The sequence below is a fragment of the Lissotriton vulgaris genome, chromosome 2_1 (genome assembly GCF_964263255.1).
Source record: "Lissotriton vulgaris chromosome 2_1, aLisVul1.2, whole genome shotgun sequence".
In the NCBI taxonomy this organism is placed as follows: Eukaryota; Metazoa; Chordata; class Amphibia; order Caudata; family Salamandridae; genus Lissotriton; species Lissotriton vulgaris.
Genome location: NC_141687.1, coordinates 2,041,006,170 through 2,041,031,132, shown reverse-complemented (window position 1 = coordinate 2,041,031,132; position 24,963 = coordinate 2,041,006,170). Strand labels below are relative to the sequence as shown.

The 24,963-nt window shown below is 44.8% G+C and overlaps 1 protein-coding gene across 1 annotated transcript in view; it reads right to left on the bottom strand.

Annotated features, from left to right (window-relative positions):
* SHC4 (SHC adaptor protein 4) overlaps positions 1-14,262 on the bottom strand; it is a 349,519-nt gene extending 335,257 nt beyond the window's left edge. Inside the window, exon 1 of the mRNA XM_086958275.1 lies at positions 13,556-14,262. Coding sequence (XP_086814401.1) covers positions 13,556-14,128 — 573 coding nt within the window. The 5' untranslated portion in view covers positions 14,129-14,262. The remainder of the gene's footprint in view (positions 1-13,555) is intronic.
* Between the last annotated feature and the right edge of the window lie 10,701 nt (positions 14,263-24,963).

Sequence of the window (24,963 nt, the reverse complement as noted above, 5' to 3'; positions counted from 1 at the left end):
GTCTTCCTGTCTCAGTCCCTTCCCTATCCCTGTCCATATTCCACTGCAGTGTCGCATGATCCTACCTTTTCTTTTTTTAAGTGAAAAAAATAAGTTTATTGAAATAAAAAATTACATAAAGGTACAAAATATAAAAACATTGAAAGTAAAAGGGCTACATACAGTATAACAGTTGGAGGGGATGCGCAAAGAAGGAATGAAATAAATCAGTCAAACATATCATATACATGTAAAGTAACAAGAATATATGATACATCGGTATGAAGAAAACAGAATAGTCACGTTCCACAAAAATGTACATTACATAGTAGAGTGTAAATAAAACTATAGATTAACAGCATAAAGGAAGTCATGGAAGTTTAGTAACTTCTTGTTGTAGAGGCGTACAGAGCATAGAATTTCTAGCACTTGCACCAATGAACAACGTAACCGGTGCCCACAAGTCTAAACGTTTGGATGCCATATGCAACGGATATACAAATGTCGTATCCAACCTATGATTGTAACAGACAGCATACCACCATGCTTGATATGATAATTTAGTGAAGTCTTTCCAGTTCTTGGTTATTTGTTGGAAGGCCACTGCTAATAACAGGTCTATTATCTTTACATTAGAGTCACAATCTTCCCATATAGGAGATAGGCTACCTAAAAAGATATGTGTAATGGAGAAGAGGTGATTGGAGTGCAAAATCGAGGTAATTTGTGACCATACCTTTTCCCAAAAATTTCGGACAAGCCTGCATGCGAAAAGCAAATGAAATGTCAGCATGTGGTGACGAGCAAGACCAACAAGTGTCTGAGATTTACTACGGGTGAGAGCCCTCCCACTTGCATTGAGGATAAGCGGGGATAACAGGAGCCTATTATATATGAAAAAAGTGTCTGTGTGGTGTTTGTCGCTCTAGAAGATTTCCTAAGTTTAAGCCAGATTCTATCCCAAAAATCCACAGACCAAGAAGTTTAAAAATCCTTCTCCCATAGTAATTCTACCTTAGTTTTGCCTCTCGGCGTGGATGAGCTATGTAGGAGTTTATATGTAGTGGAGGCCCTAGATTCGTGAAGTAGGAGACTCCGCAGTTTATCTGCATGGTATGATCCTACCTTTTCTAATGTCTCTATCATTTCATTGCCCCTCCAACCGTCTGTATCCCTGATCCTCCCTTCCTATCATTGTCCCTCCTTGCCTCCCCCTTTCTCTCAACCTGTCCTTGTTCCCATGTCTGTTTTTATCTCACTGTACCTCCTCCTTGTCCATGACCCTCTCTCTATCAATCCCTCTTCATCCCATTCTTGTCTATCCTATCCATTGCCCCTCCCCGTTCTTTGCCACTTCCTCTGTGTCCTTCCATCTGCCCTCCCTCTGTCCATGTCCCTTCCTTTCCCTTCCCCTTCATCCCTTTCTCCATCCTTCCCACTGTCAATGTCCCTCTGTTTCCCTTTGTCCTTCTCCAGTCAATCTCTTTGTGCCTGTTGCCTCTCCCCTTCTTCACTCTGTTTTTTTTCCTTTCCTTCTGTCCTTGTTACCATGCCACTGCCCCTTTTTTTCTGCCTTTCAGCACTCTATCCCTTTCTCTCTGGTCTCCCTATCACTCACCCCCGATCCTTTTGTTCCCTGTTGCTTTATCCATTTCTCCCTAAGCTCCACTCTCCCTGTCCTTGTCAATCCATTGTCTGAAAATATAACATATATTGTATTGATGCACATGAAACCTACATTTGTACTTAAATCTCAAAAACAGCTGGGCAAAAACTCACCAAAGCAAGCAAAGTCATTGGGTGATGGAAAGGCCAGCGTGCTGTTATATTTTGGTGAACATTGCCCAGTGGGTGTGTAATTTGGTGAATTTTTGTCCACCAGTTTTGCATCTTTTGACGCTAATGTTCCTATACATATACGTATGTGTTGGAAAGAGACACATTTTGAGACCCCTCCTTATAACTTTTTGAACTGTTTGACCAATCTACACCACATTTGATTTGACTGCCGTTTCTTCTAAATTTGGCGTGAATTCATCAGGTGGTGACAATCTTATTAAGGGAGTAAAAAGTGGTGATAATTTCATTAAGAGAGTAAACATTATATTTTCCATGAAGTGTGGGGGAAAACGTATTTATTAACCCATGAACCAATGTAGATTACTGGGAAGTATAATTGTGCACTGTACCAGTCACCGTTTTGTAGCATTTAATCTGGAAAAGGTTTGTAAATTCGATGTTTTTTACTTTCGAATTTTCTCGGTGTGTAATTGTATGAATTGCACAATTAAGCGTTCTTAAATGTCATCACCTTTCTGCAGTAGAACATTTTTTATGTTTACATTTTTTCTCACCCATTGAGAAACTCATTCTCCTACATATAGTTTGAGAGCGTTTGATTCCTCTTCCCACCCTAGCAAAAGATAAATTCATGTCCTTGACAGTAGTATATCTCCACACATTCCAAAGGTGGGATGGAAAGTATTTGTCAATACAAAATATCAGTGCTAATTAGGTGCTGAAACGTCCACTCCACTCCCCATCCATAGGTTCTCCTCCCATGTAAGAGTTGGGTATGATTACTCAGGAGTGAAATATTTTAGCACTGCAAGGTAATTTTTTGTGAATTTCCTGGAGTGGTTAGTCCATTTATGGGCGTGTGTAGGTTTAATTTGTGGGCACAAATGCTTTGTGAATAGGGCCCTCGCATTCACTTTCATCAATAACCTTCTTGCCTTTATAAACAGTACACTCTGACTTCCACTTTCCAATTTTAAATTTAACAATGCTCTTAGTGGAGCTTTCCACAAATAATGTTTTTAATTCTTTTATTAACATACAGTGGTATTTTACACTTTTAACTTTCACCTAACATAAAAAATATTTTTCTAATAATTGTTTTATTCTTTTTTTATAATCAAAACGTTATTTACAAAGGCGGAAAGAAGCATCACCTTTCACTGTCCCCTCTGTAGCCTAGCAAAACAACTGTGATTGTCTGAAGATCAGGGCTCATGTTGACCTGTCCACGCAACAGCCACTAAGAGGTAAAAAGATGGAGGCCTATGTGTGGGTTTCCCCTACACAGTGTAGTTACTGCATATGTCTTCCCTTCCTTTTCTACCCCACAAAGTGCGTGACAACCCAAATCCTTGATTCTCTAACATTTTTCGCCCATTAGCAGCTCAGTGGAGCAAATAAAGAGGACACAGGGTGCATGTCCCCCAAGTGTCATAGAAGCTTCATTGAATAAGACTATGTGACCTTTCCCTCAGCACCTCACACAGTGGGTGTCAAACCAGAGCTGCAACTCGGACTTCTCCCACCCGTACAATAGCAATTGAAAATCAGCTTCCTTCGGCACCTGATCCAAAATCTGAGATCTTGGTTGATAATTGACATGAGCGTATTTGTCAGAAGATCCGTCCACTAGTCCAGTCTTCTGCAATGCTCATTAGTCTATATATCCACTCTCGTGGGTGCTGAAGGCTCAGGCGTTGAGTCATCTCAAATCCAAGGGTCCCAGGAGTACAGGGGTCGCTAGAGAGAGCATATTGATCGAATCTGCAATCTTTGGTAACCAAAAAATGACCTCCTTGAATTGCAATCCTCTTGGTAATTGGAATAAAAATGTGACCTCACCGGAATAAATGTAAATCTTGAAGTACTCATCATAAATTATCAATCAAGGGCTAAGTATATATGTAAAATAAACCCTACTTAAATGAATTTGCAATCAGCATCCTCTATGCTACTGAACAATTGCTTGTGTGACCACCTGTGTCCAGGTACTTATGTACAATGTACGGTCATGTTAAAAATACAAATGCAGTTTTCGCACGGGTCACACACATCGCCCTATCTCTGTTTAATTCCTCACCTCCACTTATTACAAACTGATAAGCTGGTCGTTTACCACCTAAAACTATAGTTGCAAAAATGCCCTATTTGCTTCTCAATTCTCGCTCCTCAGAACCGCACCGTCCTTATGTTAAAATTAGAATCCACACCCTGAAAGTATACGTCTCTTTTCCCAATTCTGTCTGTTTCTTTACTCTACACTCTACACTCGCTGCAATTTTTTTCCTCCATCATCAGCAGTGCTTTAAATGGGCCAGTACTGTCCGATACTGAGTACAGGCACTTTTTTAATTTGAGGGGGAGAGTACCGGCACTTCTCCAGAGAAATGTAATACATTTAATTGGAGAGTACCAGCACTTCTCAGAAACAAGCAGGCGCTCTGGTACAGAGTATCCACACTTCTATTTTTCCATTTCAAGCACTGGCCATCAGTCAGATCCATTTTTGCCTGCTGAAATGTATACTGTATTTAATAATACAGTGTTCTTGTGCTAATAAGTACCAAGTATGTAAAATATGTAAAGCTTGTATATACGTTTGAGATTTTCCTGATATTAAAAACCACTGAGGACACACGACCTGTAGAACAGACAAGTTATCACTTGTCAGACAAAAGAAAGTAGTCCCTTGAATTTGTTGTTTAAAAACAATGTTCAACTGCAATGGGCCATAGAGAATATCCTCTTCTCAACAGTAATGAGCTGGATGAGAACTAGTTGTTTTCAACAGCAATGAGCTGGCAGAGAACAAGTTGTTTTCAACAGCAATGAGCTGGCAGAGAACAAGTTGTTTTCAACAGTAATGAGCTGGCAGAGAACAGCCTGTTTTCAACAGCAACGAGCTGGCAGAGAACAACCTGTTTTCAACAGCAATGAGCTGGCAAATAACAACCTGTTTTCAACAGCAATGAGCTTGCAGAAAACAACTTGTTTTCAACTGCAATGAGCTGGCAGAGAACAACCTGTTTTCAACAGCAATGAGCTCACAGAAAGCAACCTATTTTCAACAACAACGAGCTGGCAGAAAACAGCATATTTTCAACAGCAATGAGCTGGCAGAGAATATCATATTTTCAAGAGCAGTGAGCTGGCAGAAAATGGCCTGTTTTCGCCAGCAAGGAGATGGTAGAGAACAGCCTGTTTCAACAGCAATGAGATGGTAGAGAACAACCTGTTTCAACAGCAATGAGCTGGCAGAAAACAGCCTGTTTCAACAGCAATGAGATGGTAGAGAACAACCTGTTTCAATAGCAATGAGCTGGCAGAAAACAACCTGTTTCAACAGCAATGAGCTGACATAGAACAACCTGTTTTCAACAGCAACAAGATGGCAGAGAACAACCTGTTTTCAACAGCAATGAGCTGGCAGGGAACAGCAACGAGCTGGCAGAGAACAGCGTATTTTCAAAAGCAGTGAGCTGGTAGAAAACAGCCTGTTTTCAACAGCAACGAGATGGCAGAGAACAACCTGTTTTCAACAGCAACGAGATGGCAGAGAACAACCTGTTTTCAACAGCAATGAGCTATCAGATAACAACCTGTTTTCAACAGCAGTGAGCTGGCATAAAACAGCCTGTTTTCAACAGCAATGAGATGGTAGAGAACAACCTGTTTCAACAGCAATGAGCTGGCAGAAAACAACCTGTTTTCAACAGCAATGAGTTGGCAATAACCAACCTATTTTCAACAGCAATGAGCTCACAGAAAGCAACCTATTTTCAACAACAACGAGCTGGCAGAAAACAGCATATTTTCAACAGCAATGAGCTGGCAGAGAATATCATATTTTCAAGAGCAGTGAGCTGGCAGAAAATGGCCTGTTTTCACCAGCAATGAGATGGTAGAGAACAACCTGTTTCAACAGCAATGAGCTGGCAGAAAACAGCCTGTTTCAACAGCAATGAGATGGTAGAGAACAACCTGTTTAAACAGCAATGAGCTGGCAGAAAACAACCTGTTTCAACAGCAATGAGCTGACATAGAACAACCTGTTTTCAACAGCAACAAGATGGCAGAGAACAACCTGTTTTCAACAGCAATGAGCTGGCAGGGAACAGCAACGAGCTGGCAGAGAACAGCGTATTTTCAAAAGCAGTGAGGTGGTAGAAAACAGCCTGTTTTCAACAGCAACGAGATGGCAGAGAACAACCTGTTTTCAACAGCAATGAGCTGGCAGAAAACAACCTGTTTCAACAGCAATGAGCTGGCATAAAACAACCTGTTTTCAACAGCAACAAGATGGCAGAGAACAACCTGTTTTCAACAGCAACGAGCTGGCAGAAAGAACATCTTTTCAACAGCAACGAGCTAGCAGAAAACAGCATATTTTCAACAGCAATGAGCTGGCAGAGAATATCATATTTTCAAGAGCAGTGAGCTGGCAGAAAATGGCCTGTTTTTACCAGCAATGAGATGGTAGAGAACAACCTGTTTCAACAGCAATGAGCTGACATAGAACAACCTGTTTTCAACAGCAACAAGATGGCAGAGAACAACACGTTTTCAACAGCAATGAGCGGACATAGAACAACCTGTTTTTAACAGCAACAAGATGGCAGAGAACAACCTGCAACAGCAGTGAGCTGGTAGAAAACAGCCTGTTTTCAACAGCAACGAGATGGCAGAAACAACATCTTTTCAACAGCAACGAGCTAGCAGAAAACAGCATATTTTCAACAGCAATGAGCTGGCAGAGAATATCATATTTTCAAGAGCAGTGAGCTGGCAGAAAATAGCCTGTTTTCACCAGCAATGAGATGGTAGAGAACAACCTATTTCAACAGCAATGAGCTGGCAGAAAACCACCTGTTTTCAACAGCAATGAGTTGGCAATAAATAACCTATTTTCAACAGCAATGAGCTCACAGAAAGCAACCTATTTTCAACAACAACGAGCTGGCAGAAAACAGCATATTTTCAACATCAATGAGCTGGCAGAGAATATCATATTTTCAAGAGCAGTGAGCTGGCAGAAAATGGCCTATTTTCACCAGCAATGAGATGGTAGAGAACAACCTGTTTCAACAGCAATGAGCTGACATAGAACAACCTGTTTTCAACAGCAACAAGATGGCAGAGAACAACCTGTTTTCAACAGCAATGAGCTGGCAGAAAACAGCCTGTTTCAACAGCAATGAGATGGTAGAGATCAACCTGTTTCAACAGCAATGAGCTGGCCGAAAACAACCTGTTTCAACAGCAATGAGCTGACATAGAACAACCTGTTTTCAACAGCAACAAGATGGAAGAGAACAACCTGTTTTCAACAGCAATGAGCTGGCAGGGAACAGCAACGAGCTGGTAGAGAACAGCGTATTTTCAAAAGCAGTGAGCTGGTAGAAAACAGCCTGTTTTCAACAGCAACGAGATGGCAGAGAACAACCTGTTTTCAACAGCAAGGAGCTATCAGATAACAACGTGTTTTCAACAGCAGTGAGCTGGCATAAAACAGCCTGTTTTCAACGGCAATGAGATGGTAGAGAACAACCTGTTTCAACAGCAATGAGCTGGCAGAAAACAACCTGTTTAAACAGCAATGAGCTGGCATAGAACAACCTGTTTTCAACAGCAACAAGATGGCAGAGAACAACCTGTTTTCAACAGCAACGAGCTGGCAGAAACAACATCTTTTCAACAGCAACGAGCTAGCAGAAAACAGCATATTTTCAACAGCAATGAGCTGGCAGAGAATATCATATTTTCAAGAGCAGTGAGCTGGCAGAAAATGGCCTGTTTTTACCAGCAATGAGATGGTAGAGAACAACCTGTTTCAACAGCAATGAGCTGACATAGAACAACGTGTTTGCAACAGCAACAAGATGGCAGAGAACAACCTGTTTTCAACAGCAATGAGCTGACATAGAACAACCTGTTTTCAACAGCAACAAGATGGCAGAGAACAACCTGTTTTCAACAGCAATGAGCTGGCAGGGAACAGCAACGAGCTGGCAGAGAACAGCGTATTTTCAACAGCAGTGAGCTGGTAGAAAACAGCCTGTTTTCAACAGCAACGAGATGGCAGAGAACAACCTGTTTTCAACAGCAATGAGCTATCAGATAACAACCTGTTTTCAACAGCAGGGAGCTTGCAGAAAACAACCTGTTTTCAACTGCAATGAGTTATCAGATAACAACCTGTTTTCAACTGCAATGAGCTGGCAGAAAACAACCTGTTTTCAACAGCAATGAACTGGCATAGAACAACCTGTTTTCAACAGCAATGAGCGGGCTGAGAACAACCTGTTTTCAACAGAAACGAGCAGGCAGAGAACAGCATATTTTCAACAGCAGTGAGCTTGCAGAAAACAGCCTGTTTTCAACAGCAACAAGATGGCAGAGAACAACCTGTTTTCAACTGCAATGAGCTGGCAGAGAACACCGTGTTTTCAACAGCAATGAGATGGCAGAAAACAACCTGTTTTCACCAGCAATGAGCTGGCATAGACAACAGCAATGAGCTGGCTGAGAACAACCTGTTTTCAAAAGCAATGAGATGGCAGAAAACAACCTGTTTTCAACAGCAATGAGCTGGCAGAAAACAGGTTTTCAACAGCAATGAGCTGGCAGGAAACAACCTTTTTTCAACAGCAATGAGCTTGCAGAAAACAACCTATTTTCAACAGCAACGAGCTGGCAGAGAACAATCTGTTTTCAACAGCAACGAGCTGGCAGAGAACAATCTGTTTTCAACAGCAACGAGCTGGCAGGGAACAGCAACGAGCTGGCAGAGAACAGCGTATTTTCAACAGCAGTGAGCTTGCAGAAAACAGCCTGTTTTCAACAGCAACAGGATGGCAGAGAACAACCTGTTTTCAACTGCAATGAGCTGGCAGAGAACACCGTGTTTTCAACAGCAATGAGATGGCAGAAAACAACCTGTTTTCAACAGCAATAAGCTGGCATCGAACAACCTGTTTTCAACAATAATGAGCTGGCTGAAAACAACCTGTTTTCAAAAGCAATGAGATGGCAGAAAACAACCTGTTTTTAACAGCAATGAGCTGGCAGGAAACAACCTTTTTTCAACAGCAATGAGCTTGCAGAAAACAACCTATTTTCAACAGCAACGAGCTGGCAGAGAACAACCTGTTTTCAACAGCAACGAGCTGGCAGAAAACAATCTGTTTTCAACAGCAACGAGCTGGCAGAAAACAGCATATTTTCAAAACAGCAATGAGCTGGCAGAGAATATCATATTTTCAACAGAAGTGAGCTGGCAGAAAACAGCCTGTTTTCAACAGCAATGAGCTGGCAGAAAACAACCTATTTTTAACAGCAATGAGCTGGCAGAAAACAGCCTGTTTTCAACAGCAATGAGCTGGCAGAAAACAGCCTGTTTTCAACAGCAATGAGATGGTAAAGAACAACCTGTTTCAACAGCAACGAGCTGGCAGAGAACAACCTGTTCTCAACAGCAGTGAGCTGGCAGAAAACAACCTGTTTTCTACAGCAATGAGCTGGCAATAAACAACCTATTTTCAACAGCAATGAGCTGGCAGAGAACAACCTGTTTCAACAGCAACGAGCTGGCCGAAAACAGCCTGTTTTCAACAGCAATGAGATGGTAGAGAACAACCTGTTTCAAAAGCAATGGGCTGGCATTGAATAACCTGTTTCAACAGCAACGAGCTGGCAGAGAACAACCTGTTCTCAACAGCAACAAGATGGCAGAGAACAACCTGTTTTCAACAGCAATGAGCTGACATAGAACAACCTGTTTTCAACAGCAACAAGATGGCAGAGAACAACCTGTTTTCAACAGCAACAAGATGGCAGAGAACAACCTGTTTTCAACAGCAATGAGCTGACATAGAACAACCTGTTTTTAACAGCAACAAGATGGCAGAGAACAACCTGTTTTCAACAGCAATGAGCTGGCAGGGAACAGCAACGAGCTGGCAGAGAACAGCGTATTTTCAACAGCAGTGAGCTGGTAGAAAACAGCCTGTTTTCAACAGCAACGAGATGGCAGAGAACAACCTGTTTTCAACAGCAATGAGCTATCAGATAACAACCTGTTTTCAACAGCAGGGAGCTTGCAGAAAACAACCTGTTTTCAACTGCAATGAGTTATCAGATAACAACCTGTTTTCAACTGCAATGAGCTGGCAGAAAACAACCTGTTTTCAACAGCAATGAACTGGCATAGAACAACCTGTTTTCAACAGCAATGAGCGGGCTGAGAACAACCTGTTTTCAACAGAGACGAGCAGGCAGAGAACAGCATATTTTCAACAGCAGTGAGCTTGCAGAAAACAGCCTGTTTTCAACAGCAACAAGATGGCAGAGAACAACCTGTTTTCAACTGCAATGAGCTGGCAGAGAACACCGTGTTTTCAACAGCAATGAGATGGCAGAAAACAACCTGTTTTCACCAGCAATGAGCTGGCATAGACAACAGCAATGAGCTGGCTGAGAACAACCTGTTTTCAAAAGCAATGAGATGGCAGAAAACAACCTGTTTTCAACAGCAATGAGCTGGCAGAAAACAGGTTTTCAACAGCAATGAGCTGGCAGGAAACAACCTTTTTTCAACAGCAATGAGCTTGCAGAAAACAACCTATTTTCAACAGCAACGAGCTGGCAGAGAACAATCTGTTTTCAACAGCAACGAGCTGGCAGAGAACAATCTGTTTTCAACAGCAACGAGCTGACAGAAAACAGCATATTTTCAACAGCAATGAGCTGGCAGAGAATATCATATTTTCAACAGAAGTGAGCTGGCAGAAAACAGCCTGTTTTCAACAGCAATGAGCTGGCAGAAAACAACCTATTTTCAACAGCAATGAGCTGGCAGAAAACAGCCTGTTTTCAACAGCAATGAGATGGTAGAGAACAACCTGTTTCAACAGCAACGAGCTGGCAGAGAACAACCTGTTCTCAACAGCAGTCAGCTGGCAGAAAACAACCTGTTTTCAACAGCAATGAGCTGGCAGAAAACCACCTGTTTTCAACAGCAAGGAGTTGGCAATAAACAACCTATTTTCAACAGCAATGAGCTGGCAATAAACAACCTGTTTTCAACAGCAATGAGCTGGCAGAAAACCACCTGTTTTCAACAGCAATGAGTTGGCAATAAACAACCTATTTTCAACAGCAATGAGCTCGCAGAAAGCAACCTATTTTCAACAACAACGAGCTGGCAGAGAACAACCTGTTTCAACAGCAACGAGCTGGCAGAAAATAGCCTGTTTTGAACAGCAATGAGATGGTAGAGAACAACCTGTTTCAACAGCAACGAGCTGGCAGAGAATAGCCTGCTTTCAACAGCAGCGAACTGGCTGAGAAACCATATATACTTTGAAAATCAATTAACTTTTAGAGAGAAACCTGTGTGCAGCAGTGATTGCTTGCTAGGGAACAATATGTTCTTAACAGTAGCAAGTTCATGGCATTCCAATTCTAGTCTATGAACCCGTGGAAACCTAGTAGCGTGGCATGGTCAATGTCTACTGCACTGAGCCTCTCCCCGAGGTCACTGGTGACTGATAGATGGACCCACAACGGAAATATAAGAATTACAATAATGATTAGTCATGCCAGGGGTAACTGGAGAGTTCACTGCAGGTTCAGAAAACTTCCTGTTCAATACCCAGACCTAGTCTACACAGCAAGCCATTGTATAAGAACTGGTAAGAAACAATTCAGACGTTTAAGCAAAGATAACGTATTGATGGCAATGAATGGTTAAATGACTCACAGTCCTTTCAGGTGCCTTGAAATAAGGAATACAAGTAGGTCGAGAATTAATTTACTGTTTTACGTTAGGGTGAAGCTGATCAACATTTAACAATCCTTATGTATAAACTAATTCCCTTGTGCAAATGTCACAAAAAAAGAATATCAGTGAAACGGTCTTGTGCAAAATCTGAATACATAGGAGTCTACCATATTAGAGATTATTAATACACTGCAGAATAAATATGAAGAGCACTGCTTTAGTGAGAATGGTCCTTTATGTAACCAAAAACAAAGATTGTTTCTACTTATCACCTCTCCACAGTCAATGGCAGCAAGCTGGGAACCTCCTGCATACAACACTGATGATGCTTTCGAACAACAGACTCAGGCCATCTCCTGCGATACATTAGACGAAGTGCCAGCAGGCCATTGGAAGCAAGACTATAAACCCTGGAAACGTCATGCACAGAACACATGCTTTAATGAAGTGTCTCTCCTTCCAAGGCTGTGATCTCCTTGATGGAGTGATCTTCTGAGATAACCAAGGCTCGCCAATCCTGCATGGTGCAATCGAACAGACATGCTACTCAACCAGTGTTGGAACAGCACAAAAACAACCTGGAGAGTGAAACTTTATCAGAAGTGATCAGTCAGACCTACATGAATCAACGGATAAAGGGTTCACCCAAATCTTTCTTTGTATGGAGAACTAGCAATCATGAATTTGTCTTTTGGCAACTAATAGACATTTGATTGCACTGGGCCCCAGAGTGAAACAGTACACAATACATCTTAAGCATTAGGCTGCACATGTGGAAAGCAACATGTTTATTAGGGACAAGGGGGATTCAGATGTGGTAGCTTGGTTGATTCATGCGTCTATGGGGGAGATCTTTGTGGTCCTTAACAGTCAGGAATTCAGGTTCCAGGGGCATCCCCTTCCTAAAGGTATGTTCTTATCAACCAACTACCATTTTTAATTTATCCAAGGAAAAACAAGACATGAGGAATAGTGCGAAAAAAACTGGCGGCTTAAAACTTGGGTTTGACTGCTCATAAAATTTTTAGTGCTTACGAATAATTTGAGGCCTCATTACAATGTCGGTTGGAAAGCAATCCGCCCGACACCTTTTTGGAATTGGTTCCGACCGACTCGTATTCAGCGAATCCGACTGACCGATTACTATGGTACCAAACACCGTTCAGAAAGTCTCCCATTGATTTTAATGGGAGCCTGCGATCCGACCGACAACACAGGCTCCCATTGAAAAAAGGCTTTCATCCTCTCGCAGGCACCCTATGCTGCTTGCCACACTGTGCATAGTTTTATAGGGGGCCCCTTGGATGCCCCCACAGGCTACAACCGGAGGCCTCAGGGTGAAAGGGGGCCTGCTACAGCCGAAAGTCAGTTTCCGACAGCTGTGCCAGGTCGGGAAGACCGATTCGGAAAGTCTGTCCGAATCTGAGATCGTAATGCATCAGTCGGAGTCTTTGAATGCCGGTTAGAACCGAATCGGAAAGAACGAATGGGTACCTTCTATTGTAATCAGTTGGTCGGAAATGTTTCTGAGTCGGTCGGAAACATGGGCTTCGACATGGGTTAAGAAAATACAAATGTTGTTCGGAGCCTTGCCGACCGACATCGTAATGAGGCCAATGGTGTCACGTGCAGCATGGCATGTTTACATAGTTATGACTAGGACAACATACTACTTATGTACAGCTGCAACTGCCTACATCTATCATTTGAACCCATTTGCCAGACTCATTTGTTAGTGACACCATTCACTTTATATTTTTGCTTGTCCGGAATCACTGGTGCTATGAGGAGGTATGCAAAAAAAGTTATGCAAAATTAGGCAGTTATTGTCGAGGTCCCATATGCTGACTTAATTATTAAAATGAACTTTACTTGAAAGTAAAAGCATTTTCTCAGCTTAAGCAAAAAATAAGAACAAACGTTGTTGTATGACCTGGCTTTAAAGCAGCGAGCTTGGGGGCCATCCTGTAAGTGACAAGCCTGAAGATAACTTACCCGCACAGAGTAGCTGGTGTCAGTCTCCATGAAGCTGTCGCCGCTGGAGAGAAGGCTCTTGCCGGGGGTCTTTGGAGACATCGGCTCCTCTAGGCCCATGAGCACAACGTCGTCCAGAGGCTTCCCCAGTATGTCCTGCTCCTGCCGCGGAGAGGAAGACATATAACTACTAAAGCCGACCTCTGTGGAAACAGGGCTGGCTGGCGTGCTCTCCGAGAGTTTTACCTTTGGCACTTCTTTCGACCCCAGCGAAAAATGTCGGAGCCCGAGCAGGCTGGCAGGGTTTGACAATTTGATATTTGCCATCTTGGGAATGAGAGTGCAGAAGGTGGTCGAGCTGTCCTGGGCCACCAGGGTGACATCCTCTGTAGGCAAACTCCGTGACAAGGAGGGAGGAGGGGGGAGGCGCGAGCCCTTGACACGAAGAGGCGCGCTCTGACGGCCATCCTCTAAGGATGTCACGGAGTCATTCCGAAAGCGGCTGTATTTGGTCCTGTGAAGCATCCCGGGGTATCTGAAAGGTCCCAGGTGCCCGGAGTGTCCACTCGAAGGATGCAGGTCGCTTTCTCTCATAGCCTTCGGATTCTCTTAAAGGGCCTTCTGCCATAAAGTGCTTCTCTTCTCGCGCCCAAACCAGAGCATGGGTGAGCGCGTCCGCACAGCAAGAATAAACAGGGATTCCCCCGCCGAATGGCATTCAATTATTTATGAGGATTCGGGCAACGCAAAGGGTTTATATCTAATAATCGAGGAAATCAGCCCAACAAAACCGGTTAGGAAGACACTAGCTGTGGTGTCATTTGGAGAACGAGCTGTTGGCGAGTCCCAGGACACCACCGCGGTGACAACCAGCCAGGCGCTTCCGTCAGCAGCATCCTCTTCTGGGAACTCCGCTGCCGGAAGAATTACGTCGACACCGCTGATCGCCGACGTGAAACAGCGAAACAGACGCGTGGAAGGGGTTCGCCCAGCAGAGCCCGGGGCTGCCTTTCAGGTGAGCGGTGCAGGTGATGACCGGACGCAGCCCCTCCAGGTGCTGTCAAGGCATTGCTCTGTCTGAAATGGACATGAATGGATAATCTGAATGAAGAGCGGATCAGCGGAGCTGGTTATAGATTCATCGTGCAGAATTCCGTCTGCAGCCTCGAAGGATGCTCAGTGATGGATTTAGGTACGAGGCACCCTGGACTCTTTAGCCTCGACGGAATCGCTCCAAAGAGACTCTCGCCGGTCTGCGGGGGAGTCTCGGCGTTTTCCCCCTCAGCCTCACCGTCCTCACGCACGTCCTGAAGGCAATGGCGATTTCGAGGCTGCTGCCGTTTTTATGAATGAACTTCTCTGAATGAATTGCTCGCTGTGTGCAGCCTCATAAATCTGTGAATGGAGCAGAGAGCCCCCACTGTAATTGACTGGCAGCCCCAGGGGTGTTTCATTTGCAGCCAATCAGAAGGGACCACGATGACTCATTCACTATAAATATACTGAACTAGTGGCACGAAGATATCGAGGTTTTGTGAATAAAGATTTTTATAATCCGTCGATGTCTAAGGGTTCGAAGAAACGTGATCATATAATGTGAGCTAACGGAATAAATGCATTTTATGGGCTAAATGATAAACATCACCCTTTTATAACATGTTCAGAAAAGAACCGGAAATGTAATCTATTGCTCCCCCGAAGTAGGACGGATGGTGCAGTTGCCGAGGGAAGATGAGAAGCATTCTTCTTAGAATAGTTTTGCTATATTGACAGTTCATGTAATCTCCGGTCTACAAGAGCTTCCTGAGCCGGCCTAATTTACTTACAGAAGACAGATCACAAGAGCAATATGCAGAACACACAAGAAGCTCATACCAGAGCCGGCACAAAGGCCAGGTGGTCCTCTTATTTCTAATTCAAGTCTTTGCAATGCTGAAATTACGAGGGCAGATGGGTCACGAATGCAGCAGTGGATATAACGAAACTTGAGGGGACCCCCCTGAAAAGAACAATGAGCCCCTCCCCCCCCCCCACAGCGGAACGGCCCACCACTTACCACTTTTCCCCATTGACAAAAATAAGCAGTCACATAAAACAGTATTTTCAGCACTTATCTATGCATACTTCGAACAGCAAATATAAATAGAATGCACTTGTAAGCGTGTGAAAGTTAGTACTTGTGCTGTCACTATCATTGGCCGTGTTGGCAGGGGCAATGTGTGGTGCAAGGTGCAGTGTCCTCCTGATGACAGCCCTGGTACTTATTTTTCTGCAAATTAAGCACTGCTGCAAACCTGGTAGTGGGCAAAGCCCTGGGTCAACGCGGTGCCCTATTCCGAAGTGGTGATTCAAAAGGGAATGATGGACGGAGCGTTTGAGCAAATCAAACACTCACACCCAGTCAACTTATCTGGGTTTAATCCATCACCAATCTTTAGCTCACTCCGCCACCCCAGTTCAGACATGGGCATATGCAAATCAGTCTGACCCTGTGCCTCATGGGAACAGTCCAGCCCGAACTGCCAAAGCCATGTCTTCCCTGGACCGGAAACAAGCATCCTGGGACCGGTTTCTGGTATTTCAGCCGCCATCAGTCCTGTGCTCTCCATGCCACTGGAATCAAGCTATCCAGGCTGATGAGGGTTGAAAGCCCGAAACCTGTCCTTGGATGCTAGTTTCCAGTCCAGGGAGGAACTGGCTTGGCAGTTGGGGCTGAACTGTTCCCATGGGGCACAGGGTCAAGACTGATTTGCATATGGCTGGGTCCAAACTGGAATGGCATGATGAGCAAAAAAACGATGGATTTAGACCCAGATCTCTCTACTGGGGTGAATGTATGACATTGTTCTGCATTCTGTCCATCACCTGTTGTTTTTGCATTTGTCACCCCGAGTGGGACGGGTATGTTCAGACGTGAGTCCCGTGCTCTCCATGCCACTGGAATCAAGCTATCCAGGCTGATGAGGGCTGAAAGCCCGAAACCGGTTCTTGGATGCTTGTTTCCAGTTCAGGGAGGACCTGGCTTGGCAGTTCGGGCTGGACTGTTCCCATGGGGCACAGGGTCAAGACTGTTTTGCATATAGCTGGGTCCAAACTGAAATGGCATGGTGAGCAAAAAAACAATGGATTTAGGCCCAGATCTCTGTACTGGGGTGAATGTATGACATTGTTCTGCATTCTATGCATCACCTGTTGTTTTTGCACTGTTCTGGGGTGGCTGCTTTAAGTCCCAGCAGTACCGGCACTGGTATCCTAGAAGTAGGCATACCAGGTAGCCCATTCCCTAGATCCGCCATCTTAAGAAGGCACGGAAGGCAGAGCTTCCTTCATCATGATACACATGCTTGCACAGGCTGCCAATGTGAGGATTCCCCGTTCTCCTCGCGAGTAGCCCCCTAGTGTTAAGGACTCCACAGGGACTCACATATGGAGTGGCCTAGATACCTGATCTAAGGCCATCATTGTATGAGGTGGGGGTGAGGCTGCAGAGACTACAGAGGGAATGGAGGACTTAAGGGGGTGAAAAAATGTTTTAAGTGAGTGGGGCTACAGGGATAAAGGGTTTAAGGAGATGGGGATTTAAAGGGGTAGAAAGAATAGGCGTGCAGGGGCTCAAGAGGAAGAAGCTGCGGATGGCATCATAGGCCACCCCACCCAACCACTAAGACTCTTCGCCACCACGGACCACTCCTGCCTCGGCTGGGACAGACTCACCTGAGGCCTGGCCTGCAGCTTCAGTGGCAGGCACAAGCAGGCAGCAGAAGAAGGCAAAGGCAAAGCTAGCCAGGCAGGGGCTAGTAATAATTAAATTATGTGCCGGGGGCACCGCACAGTGACGGCCTTTCTCAGTAGTCTGGCTGGGTCCTGGGATGCCTCACCTCACTCGTCATGCGCACTTTTAATTGCGCTGCTGCGTAATGCGCATGACTGTATGGCATTGGTCACCAGCCCCACCCTATGCCCCACCCTGAAAACGCACAGACACAGAGACATCTGTATAGCTGCCAAGGTTTCAGATTGCCATGTGTGACATTTTCATAATTTCAGTGTAATCATGAATGACATTCAACAACTATGAGTGACATTTTCTCGCAAGCAAAATCAAGCAATGAAGGTAAGGGAAACAAATATCAGAACCCACACGCTCCTAATAAATTACAATAAATGAGTGGCACAACTTTGCAGACAGACTAGTGACTGCTGAGTTTGGTGTGCCCTTGATCTATGTTTGACTCGGAACACTGCACGCATCAGGTCTTGGTCCTGTGTCCAGAAGGCCTCAACCTGTCCAGCATTTATTGCACTGCCCCTTTTGGCTGCTGGCCTTACTTTCTATGTATAATAGACTGCAGGTTCATTCTGTGTGTACCAGTGGGCACGACCGAGTGTGCAGCTGTGTGATGCTGTTTGCGTGCAGTGGCTTGCATCAGTGTGCACAATATAGCTGTGCACAATGCGATGTGCATGCAGGAGGCTTGCATATGTGTGCACAGTGTAGTTGTGCATGTTGCTCTGTGCATGCAGGAGGCTTGCGTCTGTGTGCACAGTGAACTGTGCGCTATGCTGTATGGGTACAAGAGGCTTGCGTTTGTGTGCACAGTGTAGCTGTGCATGTTGCTCTGTGCATGCAGGAGTCTTGCTTTTGTGTATACGGTATAACTGGGTGCAGCAGACCTTAGAGATCATGCCTCAGGCAGCATCTCTCAGACTCTGCCTACATGCGGCTGGATGTCTATGTGCAGCAAGCTTCAGACTGCATACAGTGTGCCCAGGCCTCAAACTTTGTGCAGCATGTCTCAGATTTGTCATCCAGCCCCATGGCTTTGACTCTGTGTGCACAAGACCCCTGTCTCTGGCTGTTCACTCCAGTTTGAGGCTTTTGCTGTTCAGCAGGCCTCTGGCTATCTAGTGAAGTATGCCCTGTGGTGCTTAAGTTTCGCATTGTGAGGTTCAGTCTACAAGTACACGTTTATTTTACTTTGCCATTTTATATAGCGCGAACAAGACCCTATGGGGTATCAGAGCGCTTTATAATGAACCCTAGGCACACAGTTACTTGAAATTAATATGCAGCTGTATTTCCATATATCTGACGCCAGCAGCCTCAGTACTTTTAATCTGTTCCAAAAGCACCTGACTTCCAACAAATACAGGTAATCCCGTCCCCGCTTTCAGTATTGCTGAAATAAAATGTCTTTAAATGTCCACGGTTTGGATCGCATTTCATTACAACTCAATTCAGGAAAGCACGGCTCTTAACACTACATATTCAGCAGTGAGCGAGGGAAACAAACCTGAGACCGCAGTGGACGGCTGATCACTCTTTTCTTAAGTGTTTCTTTACTAGTAACTTTTTAAGGACATTGCAGATGCCTTTGTTTACGGTGCACACAAGCTGAAGCACATTAGCACATACTTTTTGGGTGAGATAAGCGTAAACCAACTCTATTACATTGAAATAAATTGACACACGTTACCTCATTGTCGTGAAGCCTAAGGTAATTCCTCAGGAGACAGATCATTGTCTTTGGCACTGGGACAGACATGGCATGAATCGGGCAGTGGAACCAACTTGTTCAGGGGATTGTGGAATGAAGAAAGATAACCAGCCTGGCTCGCCTCTCTGTGGCGAGGAGGGTCTCTCAGCAAATTAATTTTCCTTGGCACAAGGGGGGCATAGGAGGGGGTGGGTGGCTGCTTGATTTTAATTGCAGCTCTTCTGATAGCTGAGCATGATGCTGTGGGATGGTAGAAGCAGGCAGCTTTGCTGCGAGCGCCATGATTTGCAGCAAATACCTCTATTTAGCCTCCCACAACCAGCAGCAGGATGTGACGCCAGACGCGCCGTGGCAGGAATCAATCACCTTTTCTGACGAAATACTCTGGCACGCACCATTTAATTCATGAGGAGGCCGTGCATCATTTAATTTATAAAGAGGCTTGCTTGGAGCAAGCAAGCCTCTTTATAAATTAAATGGTGCACGGCCTCCTCATGAAGTAAATCAAGCATCCACCAGACCAAGCTGAGTGAGGGGGCCCTGGAGCATGGGGGCCCCCTGCAATGCGGGGTCTGCGGGGGCCTGTGTTACACCCCTGGAAATCAGTCTATGTAGTCTTAATGGATACCTTATAGATAACTCAAAAGTGGCTGTAGCTTGCCTAATGTGACAGGTAACACTCTCCTATAAGATGTACCAGGAGTCCAGTCTCGGAAGTGGCATCAGCCATGCTCCCTGGCCTGAAGTGATGCCACATAAGGCACTTGAGTTCTTCTCCGGAAGGGGCATTACCTATGCCCTCTCACCTCAAAGTGACTTGCCCATGACCCCAACCCAAACTGAATTTGCCTGTGCTCTCTGATTCAAAAACATTGTCATCCGTGGAACCCTGACCCCGATGTGACGTTACCAGGAGCTCTACCCCAGAAGTGACCTCAGCCAGAAACATCTCCTAAGATATGAATAGGAAGTGAAGTTATAGTTTACCCAAACATCCCTGTCCCACAGCCTGCTATGTGAATGGCTGTGGAGCTGTGGAGCTGCAGAACTGGTGGCAAGGTTTTACTGTAGTTTGCCTCCTTTTGGTAAAATCGCATGTTCCGGGGATGCTCAAAAGCCTTTTTCCTCTAAGGTTTTCTCACTGCAGCAGGGAGTGCCTCATGACTCTTCTTTGAGCCCTGCTCTTTTCAGTCTGTATATGCGACCTCTGCCTGATATCATCGAGCGCTACAGCTTTAACATTGTGTCGTACGACCATTATATGCCGGTGATAATCACTCTATCTCAGGAGGCAGTCAATAGTGCAGTTCTGCTTAGATGTTACCTGTCAGAGGTGGCTGAGTAGATGGACCTCAGTCGTCTCAAGTTAAATGCTGGGAAGACTGAGGTCCTTATCCTTGGAAAGCAGCCATCAATCTGGTTCTCAGTCTAGTGACCTGAGTCACTTGGGCCTCTACCGGTACCTAAGCCAAGAATCTTAGCATCTGGTTCGACTCAACGCTTTCATTCTATAGTCAAATCACAAGACAAGTGGGGAAATGTTTTAGGATCTTAAAAACCTTATAAAAGATCTTCAGATTTTTACCAGAAGATGTTAGGAAGACAGTAGTCCAGTCTTTGGTCATGTCCAGACAGGACTATTGCAATGTCCTTGTCACAAGTGACAGGATCCAACGAGACAGTTGAGGCAGGAGAAGAGAAGGATGACACTTTCCCCTTACGTTTCTCCTCTCCTTTCCTTTCAGCCTCCATCACCTATTGTTGAAGCTGAAAAATAAAGGCTAAATAACAACACTGAAACAATTCTCTCTCAGCACACAAGTTTTGCAAGATTTATTGGGAACCCAATCAGAATGCAAAATAAACGTGCAGCACGGAGACCTCAGCAAAGCTTACTGAGTGCCCAATTGGTATGACAGTACAGAGACATTTTATAGATACAAGCCCTAGAAGATGGGCATCACAAAATATGTAACACAGATCAGACTATGCCCTGCTGGACCAATCAGTGAAGGCTAATCCTGGTGTGATACCTTCTAAGGCCCGAAAAACGTCTACGATCTGGTGTTGCTGCCCACGTGTCATCGGCAAAAGCAGATTTGGGGTATTTCCATAAAGGTGAAATATGTGTTTCTGGTATACGTGGGCATGGCACGGACGTGACTGGTCAAGTCACGCTGACACTGATAGGAAATGTGAGATTTTGCAATAGCTAGCTGGAAGCTGGCACGCTTGTTCTCGGAAAGCCTTGCGTTGCTTTGCACGCTGCAGCCGGCCGACACAGAAAATGGAACGTGTGTCCATTTTGCGCATTCTTGCTGGTGTAAATTTTTAAGTAGAACAAAGAAAGCTACAGGCCCTAAAGCAAAGGCATTTGGTATCATAAAATATCCGCGTCATCATTGCCACATCTGATACCAAATCATATGCTAATCAGAAATCAGCTTTGTTCATCATCTATTGTCCCTCATCCTCATGGGTGTGGTGTGGCGTAATACCATCCCTGGGTATGCAGCGGGCACAGGAGTTGGAAATGACTGTACAACAGGCTGGGCATATTTTGACCAGGAGGCATAGTGTCAAAAGGACTGCTACCACTATTATAATGGCCTTTAGTATCCAAGAACCCCAGTCTGCAAACCAGTTCATCACTTCTACCCACAGGCCTCCTGTGTGTATACCATGTGCCTCATCTTTAATATCCTTGATCTTATCTATCGCTTTATTTATATTCCCACTGTTATCTGGTATGAAAACACAGCACTGAGAAGGTAATTGATGAATGACGTTGCAGACTCCTCCTTCTTTGGCCAGAATGATGTCTAGAGCAATCCTATTCTGGATTACGACGGCCCTCATGGAGGTGAGTTCTTCCGTTATATTCCCTAAGGTGTCAGTGGTAGAGTCCCCTAGATCCTCAATCATTCTGGATAACTGGTGTACCCTGACTGAGGTATAGACACTGCCTACTACTGGGACCATCGCCCCAAAACCTGTTAACAGGTTGTCTATCCATGCTGCTGTTCTTTTGGCCCTAACCGGTGCCAACACTTTCTCTTCTGCTGGCACTAATTTGGTGAAGTGGGTCATCCGTGGAATGATGGATACTAGGTAGCAACTTCCATACCATCCTGGGGCAAATAGAAGTATGCCCATGGGCCACAGACAAAGAAAAGGCCCTTGTAATCTACCAGACCTGGTGACGACTCGTCACGGCTCCTGAGTCGTGTCAGTCTCGTGGTGTGATTACAGCTGCTGGTGCCCATATATATCTGTTGGACTGTTTTTGCTGTATACCTTTCATCCTGTTTATCCTGTCTTCACAGTCTAACAATCCCTGCTGACCCTGAGCCAGTTCTGCTAAGGTGCATGTAAATGAGATGCATTCTTTCCAGACGTCTTTGTCCAGTAATTCTGTAAAGCTACATGCTCTACCTTTTTTCAGCAAAGCTGGTATTCGTTTGGGTGCTATCCTTTGATCATTGAGGATGCAGGAGGGGGCAGACACTTCCCCTACCCTGAACCTTGGCACTTTCATGTTGCCTGTCTGCTCTGTCCCTATGTCATCCCAGCCTGCTCGGCCTCTCCAATCATTATTCCTCGATGTCCTGTCAAATCCCTTCACCATATCTAGGTCTCCCTTATTTGGCTGCATATTTGTGCAAGGCACCCTTTTAGGAATGAGAGGAGGGCCTGTTCTTTTTGTGCTATATCTATAGCTGGGATCGGCCTGTACTTCAGATATAGTCACACCTACCGACACTGACACAGACATGCTGTGTTGGCTTAGTAGCATGTCGCGCATTAAGACACAGCCTACATTCTTGGACACTGGCAGTATGTTGTACTTCAAACTGGCATCTGTGGGCAGATGTGTGCAAACATAGCAATCAGATTTATTAAAAATTGTTACATATAGCTTTAACATTTCAACGTATTGATTTCCTTCATATGTTTCCCACAATCCTCCTTGATCCCCTTTATTCACATCCACCCCCACTTCAGCATTGTTTGTGGTCATATTCAGTTCATAGTCCTTTGGGGATTTCGTTGGTTCACTTCCATCACTCCCATCCCCCACTCTTCCATTAAGATGCGGTATCTCCAGATCAGCAGAATATACTATAATCATCGTTGACACTAGTATTGCTAGTGCTGGTAACAATATTGCAAAGATCACTGCTTTCTAGTTACATGTGTGGGATTCAGTGGATGGCATGGCTCCAGAACAAACCTCTCCCTTCTCTATGCTCTTTAATCTTCTTTGTGAATGGGCCCTAAGTTTATTCTTGGTCCACTCGGGCTGGTGAATAGGCCCTAAGTTTATTCTTCCTCCTCTTGGCGCTATGCTAACTAACCCTTAGAGCCAGGTATTTTACCCACTGTTATAGTCCATTCAATGCCTCGGATAAGTCTAGGACCAGTGTCCTCTATTGCAAAAACGGCACAATGGGGAATGTTCCAGGTCTTGGATAAGGCTAGAACCAATGTCCTTTACCGCAAAAATGGCCCAATTGAGAATGTCAAGTCGAACATTTGTTAATTCTTGCTCAGGTACTAGCACTGAACCCGTTGGGAAGGAAATGTCACGAAAAATCAGTCTTATTAGCTCACTGAGCAACAGGGGGCTCGGCACCAGTAATGTCAGTGTTGCACTTATCTCTATTCCTGGACACAAAAGGGTTACTTGAATTCTGGACCGTTGTCCACTGGCTTGTATTGACACAGATCGAAGTCTGGCAGTTCTGAGTCCTTGCATTAGGCAGTGGTTAGTAAATCATCAATCCACTTCTGCAGCTTTCTGTTTGTTGGAGCGAAGGTTATATCCACAATGTACTTCTGATGTTTGTATTGGCGTTGGTGGATCCTGTCCTCCAGGGTTGCCTTTTTCGTGTGTGTCGCACGTATCCATGACATTAGTCCATCGCATTTCACCGCTGTGGCAGTCGTCAGAAGAACCTGCAGAGGTCCTCTCCACCTCGGCTGTAAGCAGTTCCTTCGTGTATGTGCCTTTAACCACACCCTCTCCCCTGGCTGTAGATCATGGGCTGGCGGAGTGGCTACTTCTGGGAGGGATTTCAGCACCTGACAATGGAGGTAACATAAAATGTCTGTTAATTTCTTACAAAGTAATAGGTCATCAGTTATTGACAGGGGGCAGTCGACATGTGTCCTGGAATATGCATTGGCCTGCCAAACACAATGTTGTGTGGGCTCAGCTTTGTTACCCTGTCTGGTGTGCTTCTCATTGCTAGTAGTGCTTAGGCAGTGCATCTACCCAGGAGAGGTCTGTTGATGCACAAATCTTCGCTATTTTATTTTTCAACACCCCATTCTTTCTCGCCACAACGCCTGCGGCTGGTGGGTGATAAGCACAGTGTAGTTTCTGTGATATCCCGAGCCCCTTACATAATCCTTTTATTACATGGGAGATGAATGCAGGCCCATTGTCGGACGCAAGGAGGGAGGGTACCCCAAATTTTGGCAGTAGTTCTTGCAGCAGGCACTTGGCCACACTCTGTGCATCACAATGTTTAGTGGGGTAAGCCTCTGTCCATTTACTAAACATGCATACCACTACCAACACATACTTGTATTTCTGGGTGGGTGGCATGTCGATAAAATGAAGCTGAAGGCTTTCAAATGGTCCATGAGGGGGGGGGGAAGTGGCCAGGCTCAGTTGGTGTACCTTTTCCTGTGTTATATTGGGCACAGATAGAACATTGCTTGCAAAGTCTTTTTGCTGTCTGACAAAATTTGGATTTGTACCAACATTGGGAAAACAATCTTATCATACCTTCACGTCCTACATGTGAAGGCCCATGAAAGAGCCTGGCCATTGAAGGGAGCATGGTAGAAGGCAGACATATCCTTCCATTAGGCCCCGTCCATAACCCCTCCTTGGATTGTACGCAGCCATGTTGGACCCAT